This window comes from Watersipora subatra, chromosome 9, assembly GCF_963576615.1.
Source record: "Watersipora subatra chromosome 9, tzWatSuba1.1, whole genome shotgun sequence".
NCBI classification, from domain to species: domain Eukaryota; kingdom Metazoa; phylum Bryozoa; class Gymnolaemata; order Cheilostomatida; family Watersiporidae; genus Watersipora; species Watersipora subatra.
This window is the reverse complement of record NC_088716.1, coordinates 14697726-14705336: the sequence shown is the minus strand read 5'-3', so window position 1 is coordinate 14705336 and position 7611 is coordinate 14697726. Positions and strand designations below refer to the sequence as shown.

Here is a 7611-nt window from a genome sequence, read left to right as displayed (position 1 = left end):
GGTTTCGCATACCTTATGTTTATTTAAGAACAAGAAAGATATATAATAAGTTGCACCCTAGACTAAACTTATAAAAGTAATTTCTAGAAACTTAGAATATAGTCACCCCCTTTTGTTCTCCTAAAGTTGACTCTTCCATTTCTTCTGCTGACACGTCTGACCGCTGTGAAGAAGCTTGTATTGAAGAGTGAAGTATATGGGTAAATACGCGTCCTTATATATGGGTTGAGAGTTAGCCTTAGTGCCCAATGGTGGAACTATAAGTTTCTATTCTTCAATTCTGGGTTTTGTAATTTTGGGGGTTCCTAGCTATGTCCTGTTGTGTTTCCGTCAGCAAGGGTTTCATCACTTTTAATCTTCAGTTTTAATCCTTGTCTGGTGTAGCTTGGCACCAGACGCGGATCTTCGTACCGCATGACAAAAGTTGTTATCGTCTGGGTGTTGTCGTTGACTGGGGGTGTGATGCCGTTTTTAGGATTTTAATCTGGGTTTCCATTACTGGCTTTTTGCAATAATCTTGAGCCTTCCAATGTAACGTTCTTAATGTTCAGACAGTGGAATGAGTGGGTTGTCATGTGATGGCACTAATCCCAAAGATGAGATTTGTGGATGTCGTAACTCTGGGAGTTTGTTATGTAAGCCGTATGGTGGTATAACTCGCCAATTTCTTTACGTCTATCTGTACATGGCTGATATCAGATATAACACTTTCAATTTTTATTTGATTATTTTTAATTTAAAGGTATAGTTTTTATTTTATAATAGCCTAATACTTAACAATTTTGTGGAAAACTCATTGCTATGACTTTCAAGTTCAATGGTATGTTTACTACAGTTTGCAACAGAAACTGGCTTATTATGTGCTGTAAAAACAGAGATGCTTAATAGGGTTTGAAACATGACTGATTCATTTCAATTATCATCAAAAAATTAACAATTCAATTTGCAATTCTTTTGCATTATATGTTGTGTGAGAATCGATTCAATTTGTAGTTCTTTGCAAAAGCTTCACAATTCAATTCTCACGCTACCTTAACTTCAAGGACTCCATTGAATTCCCCAAAATAAATCATTCTTACAAAGATTGATCATGGCAATATATCAAAATAACAATTAACCACCGCTAATTTAGCTACACACATTAGCTCAGTCTATGGACTGTATGTATAACAAATATCAACTATTTCACTATGGATTTTAATCCTTTTTTAGAAGGAGTTAAGTCATGCCTACTATTTTTGCTAGCATACACTTGTTTTTTACTATTCAAGCAGAGTTCTTGTCATATACCTTCACTTTAAAGTAATTGCAATCTGCACAAGAATTTTTTGCAAGAATTAATGCACGTGAAAAAAGAAAAGTTTAATGTTTTCGTAGTTTTGTGAGCCCAGATGCTCACTAAAACGCAGACGCACATTATTTATTATAAAATTGTTGTAGCTAAAATATCATTGGTCCAGTGTTAAATGATTTCACTTAAGAAAATACGAAGAGGTAACAGTTTGCAATATTTTTTCCTACGCTGAAAATTAAAAAAATTAATACTACAATTTTATGCTTTGTTTCTTAAACAAAGTAAAAACTATGCAACCTATGTTTTTGGCACAATGATGACCTAACTTCTAAAGTTGATTGTGGCAAAGTTTTGGGTGAATCTGATTACATTGTGATCCGTGGTCGTTGGTTTGGTATAAGTACAAAGGCGAGTCGTTTTAAAGGCTTTTCTGTAGAATGAATGATATTTGCGATCAGCTATTAAAGCGCATAAGATTATTGCTCTTGCCAAGGCAAACCGTAAAGCTAGTACATAGTACATATTATTGATCAATAAATTATATGTGGTGATATCAAAGTCTCTTAAAAATCTATGCAGGTAGCAGCATGGGACTGCACTGGTATCTTCACTTTGGCCCACATCTAGTTACAGATTGTGACACTTAAGGACATCACTTCAATGTGGATTCTTTGTCATCGCAGTAATTATAAAAGGAAGCGTTAGCTTCTTCTAACTCAATTGTTTTGTTATTGGAAATAGAGAATCAAGTCAATTCCTTTATGGTGACAGTAAAGATTCAATTCGATTCTTGTAGGATGCTCCGAGTCGATACAAATCTATGATAATTACAAAATTCTAGAGAATCAATTTTTTCAATTCATTAACAAAATGAGCCTTGAGGCTTGTGCGAGCAAGCGTGTTAACTGGAGTGCCCATCTCTGGTAAAGGATGAGTTATTAGCATCGATCTACCAAAAGCCGAGTTCGGATAATGGCAATGATGCTTTTAAAAACTAATTTGAAAATATGTTATCGATCTGCAAATTAATAAGTTGCAAAATAAATAGTCTATCAAGTGCTACAATTATATAGTTGAAAATATGTGACGTAAACAAAAATAGTCATCATACATGCAAAAACGAAACCAATATTTCTTAGACAAAAATCTTGGCGTCATTTACTGGCCAGTTGTGTTCTGATGGTTGCTTTTGTTTGACTCAGTTCATTTTCTTCTGACTGTTCAATACTTTCTACTGTGTCTTCTGACTGTCCAATACTTTCTACGTCTTCTGACTGTTCAATACTTTCTACAGTGTCTTCTGACTGTCCAATACTTTCTACAGTGTCTTCTGACTGTTCAATACTTTCTACTGTGTCATCTAACTGTCCAATACTTTCTACAGTGTCTTCTGACTGTTCAATACTTTCTACAGTGTCTTCTGACTGTTCAATACTTTCCACAGTGTCTTCTGACTGTGCAATACTTTCTACAGTGTCTTCTGACTGTTCAATACTTTCTACTGTGTCATCTAACTGTCCAATACTTTCTACAGTGTCTTCTGACTGTTCAATACTTTCTACAGTGTCTTCTGACTGTTCAATACTTTCCACAGTGTCTTCTGACTGTGCAATACTTTCTACAGTGTCTTCTGACTGTTCAATACTTTCTACAGTGTCTTCCGACTGTCCAATACTTTCCACAGCGTCTTCTGACTGCTCAATACTTTCTACAGTGTCTTTTGACAGTTCAATACTTTCCACAGTGTCTTCTGACTGTTCAATACTTTCCACAGCGTCTTCTGACTGCTCAATACTTTCTACAGTGTCTTTTGACAGTTCAATACTTTCCGCAGTGACTTCTGACTGTTCAATATTTTCTACTGTGCCAAACTTGTTTAACCCTGTTAGTCTCAGATGTGTTAGTCAGAAGTTATATACCACGATGATTATAATTATAATGAGTATATTAATAGTATTACTGAACCATTCGTATGATATTTTTACTACATGTAAATTGCAGAGCTTATTTGATGCTGTCAAACCACATAATCTTTCTATAAACCTTGTACAGTATACTGTTTATATGTAATATACAAATCATATCTTCTCAGATTAAACTGGGTCACCAATGCATAGCAGTCAAATTTTGCAATTATATTTAATACTAATATGGTCAAATTTTTCAATTGTACCACTATGTCACCATGTGTCACTAATACCCGGTGTGTCACTAGTACATCGGGTGTCACTAGTACACAGGGTGTCACTAGTACACCGGGTGTCACTATTTCACAGGGTGTCACTATGTCACCGGGTGTCACTAGTACATCGGGTGTCACTAGTACATCAGGTGTCACTAGTACATCAGGTGTCACTAGTACTCCATGTGTCACTAATACACAGAGTGTTACTAATACACAGAGTGTCACTAGTACACTGGGTGTCAATAGTACACTTGGTGTCACTAGTACGTTGGGTGTCACTAGTACACCATATGTCACTAGTACACTTGGTGTCACTAGTACACTGGGTGTCACCAATACACTGGGTGTCACTAGTGTATATGATGCAGTAAATGTGAATGAAGCGTATGATAATTTTGTAAAGATATCACTGGAGGTTTTTGATCAAATTGCTCCTTTCAAGAATCAGAAACAAAAAGCTGTGTTAATAATTATATGGTGAAGGGATGGTTTACAGGTAATATTAAAACTGAGATAAGAAAAAAGATTTACTTTTCAAGAAATACATTTCGTTTCCTTTTAGTCCAAAGCTTAAAAAAGCGTAGATTGTTCAAAGAATTAAGGTCAGTACACTCATTACAAAAGCTAAATGTATGTTTTATGAAAAGCTAATTGCTGAATCTTCCAACTGAGATGTGGAAAGTGTTTAAGCAAGCGAGTGGAATGAAAGCTATCGAAGACAACAAAATGGTTAAGTTGCTTTCAGATAGCACTGATGAAATCATAACTAACCAACTACAGATAGCAAATAAATTTAATGACTATTTTACCCAGATAGGACCTCAGCTTGCTAAAGCTTTTTCTGAAAGCCAACTCCATTACATTCAATTAGGTCTTAAAGCTTTCCGGAATTTAAATTATGTCATGTCAAGAAAGTGTTGTTAATAACACTTTAGCTGGTCTACCCTAGGACACATGTATTCGCTTCATCTAACTTTCGCATTTTCGCGGTGTCATCCTCTCGCGAAAATTTCATGAGCGAAACTAAACTATCATAACGAATAAGCGAAAACGCGAAGTTAAATAGCTTTGTTCATTGATAACCACAATAAAATCGTCATATTAGAAATGCAGGCAATTTTTGTCTGTGGTTGGGCTCTATGGGAAATTTCTGGTAAACTCATTATAGCTAATACACTGACTGAGCAGCATGGCAAAGTAAATTCAGATATCAGTTTAGTCACCGAATTTGTAGCTGATGAGGATGAAAGTCTGGTAGGTGAAGTCGTAAAATTGAAGAATAATCTTACAATACTGTTACTTTCACCACTGTCAGAGACAGTGCTGCTACTTTAATTATCTGTATAATCACGAAAATCTAAATCTTAATTGGCTATAATGTCATTATAAACTAATTATACCCTACCTGTTTTATGACTTAGACGTCAAATACGAACTAGTCCCAAATTGAATTTTTTTTCTTATTAGCGAGTTGGACCTGAGAAATGTAATCTGTTTTTTCCACTGCATTTATTTTCACATCGCTATATTTTCACACTCAATAGAGCCGCGAAATTAGGTTGCAGCGAAATTTTACTCTGTGTGCTACTCACGAAACTAAATACTAGCGAAATAAAAGTGTCTTAGGGTAAATGAAAAGAAAGCTGCAGGATTGGATTTGATTCCCGCTAAGCTGGTTACAATGTGTGCACCCTACCTTACATTACCCTTAACTTATATACAGTAATACTTCAACTTACGAGTGCTCCAACGTACGAGAAACTTGAGATACGAGCCAGCTTTTAAGCTAGTTTTAGCACTAACATACGAGCCATGTTTGAGATACGAGCACGTGAGTCAGTGGCCAAGTATGTCAGAGTTGTCTCATGAGAACAGCCTCACTCTGCATTTTTCAACTGCTCAGGTTATAATTTTGCAACGGTTTTTTTTGTGCGCGTTTATCATAGCAGAATTAAGTGAATTAAAAGTACTGTGCGTAGACCGAAAACCAACCGATACAATGAAGGAGAATGCAAAGAAAAAGCGAATGATGACAATTGAGATTAAACGTGAGATTATTGAAAAATATGAGAAAGGTGTACGCGTGAGTGAGCTGGCTCGCCAATATGACAGAAATACATCCACAATATGCACAATTATCAAACAGAAAGATAACATTAAGGACATCAAGCCTGCAAAAGGATTAACCATAGTTTCCAAACGGCGTAGCGATCTTCACGATGAGATGGAGAGACTGCTCATGATTTGGATAAAAGACAAACAATTGGCCGGCGACAGCATTACTGAAACGATAGTATGTGAAAAGGCCAGTGTTATCAATCAAGACTTAAAAGTAAAGCAGACAGACGAGAAAGGCGAGACTTCGACGTCAGAGGAAACATTCAAAGCGAGTCGTGGCTGGTTCGTCAACTTTAAAAAACGCACTGGTATACACTCGGTCGTGAGGCATGGGGAAGCAGCAAGTTCCGACTCGAAAGCCTCGGCGGAATATATTAACACATTTGCCTCGATAATAACGCAGCAAGGTTACACCCCACAACAAGTGTTCAACTGCGACGAAACTGGGCTTTTTTGGAAAAAGATGCCCAGGCGTACATTCATCAAAGCCGAAGAGAAGAGCTTACCGGGACATAAACCCATGAAAGACCGCCTTACTTTAGCCTTGTGCACCAATGCCAGCGGTGACTGTAAGGTCAAACCATTGTTGGTGTACCACTCCGAGAACCCACGCGCTTTCAAGAGACAAAGGATATTGAAAGAACAACTCCAAGTGATGTGGCGAGCTAATGCCAAGGCTTGGGTTACTCGGCAGTTTTTCACAGAATGGGTTAATCTGTGCTTTGGACCAGCAGTCAAAAAATATTTGACCGAAATGAAGCTGTCGATGAAATGTCTCTTGGTCCTCGACAACGCTCCTGGTCATCCTCCTGGCCTTGAAGAAAATATTTTTGATGAATACAAATTCATCAAGGTGCTTTATCTTCCTCCCAATACCACCCCACTCCTCCAGCCCATGGATCAGCAAGTGATTTCAAATTTTAAAAAACTATACACTAAATATTTATTCAAAAAATGCTTTGATGTTACAGATAGTACGAAACTCACACTTTGAGAATTTTGGAAAGACCATTTTAACATTGTTCATTGTTTAAAAATCATTGACGATGCGTGGCAGGGTGTTACACAACGAACCCTTAATTCGGCGTGGAAGAAATTGTGGCCAGCTTCCGTCGCTGAAAGACATTGCGAAGGAACCGGAGCAGCACACCTTGATGAAACTGAACAAGTGCTAACAGACGAAATCGTGTCACTTGGAAAGTCTATGGAGCTGGAGGTGGACGAGTCAGACGTGACCGACCTTGTCGAGGAGCAACAGGAAGAACTCACGACAGAGGAATTAAAAGAGCTTCAGGAGATGGAATATTCTGAAGAATTACGTGAGCTCGGTAGTGAGGAGGAAGATAAGATTACAAAAGAAGACCGCATTTCTACTAAGGAAATAAAAGATATGTTAGAAAAATGGCAAACGTTTTCCGAATTTATAAAAAATAGACATCCGGACAAATTGGCTAGTGATCGTGTATTAGCGCTTTGTGACGACACCTGTGTCCGTCCTTTTCGTAACATGTTAAAAGGGCGACAAAGGCAAACGTCGTTAGATAGGTTTCTCTTAAAACGATCGGCTGATAGTGACAGCGAAACGCAGGAAAAATTAGTTAAGCCGCGAGAATAAATTTAAAACTATGAACGCCAAAGAAAACTTTTAATTACTTCGAGTTTAAAAGAAAAGTTTGCTTTCAAATCTGTGCATCAGAATCTAAATTTATTTACATCAAATGTTGTAACTTTTCTCTCCCTCTTTGGCCAATGCTAGCGTTAGCTGCTATTGTATGTATTTAATTTCACAAATTGATTAATCACATTTCCTGGCATTAATTTTTATTTGTTGCTTTTTGAAAGCATGTGGTAAGTTACCACAGTTACCAGCAAGTTTTTCTGTTACAATACCTTGTTTTGAGTGTTTTATTTGCATTTTACAGAGTATGGAAACCAATAAATATATATTTAATTGTTCTATATATAAATAAATTGCACCAACATGCGAGTAATTTGACATACGAGCTCAGTCTCG

General features: G+C 36.9%; 2 protein-coding genes across 2 annotated transcripts; one reads left to right on the top strand and one right to left on the bottom strand.

Annotated features, from left to right (window-relative positions):
• Positions 1 to 2448: 2448 nt before the first annotated feature.
• Positions 2449 to 5293, bottom strand: LOC137404821 (mucin-22-like). Its single transcript, XM_068091051.1, has 2 exons — positions 5287 to 5293; positions 2449 to 3176 (listed from the first exon to the last, which is right to left on the bottom strand). Exons 1-2 carry the CDS (start codon positions 5291 to 5293, stop codon positions 2449 to 2451), a joined length of 735 nt encoding a protein of 244 aa, XP_067947152.1.
• Positions 5294 to 5478: 185 nt separating this feature from the next.
• On the top strand, positions 5479 to 7212 carry LOC137404820 (tigger transposable element-derived protein 1-like). The gene is made up of 2 exons (XM_068091048.1): positions 5479 to 6504; positions 6655 to 7212. Exons 1-2 carry the CDS (start codon positions 5479 to 5481, stop codon positions 7210 to 7212), a joined length of 1584 nt encoding a protein of 527 aa, XP_067947149.1.
• Positions 7213 to 7611: the final 399 nt, after the last annotated feature.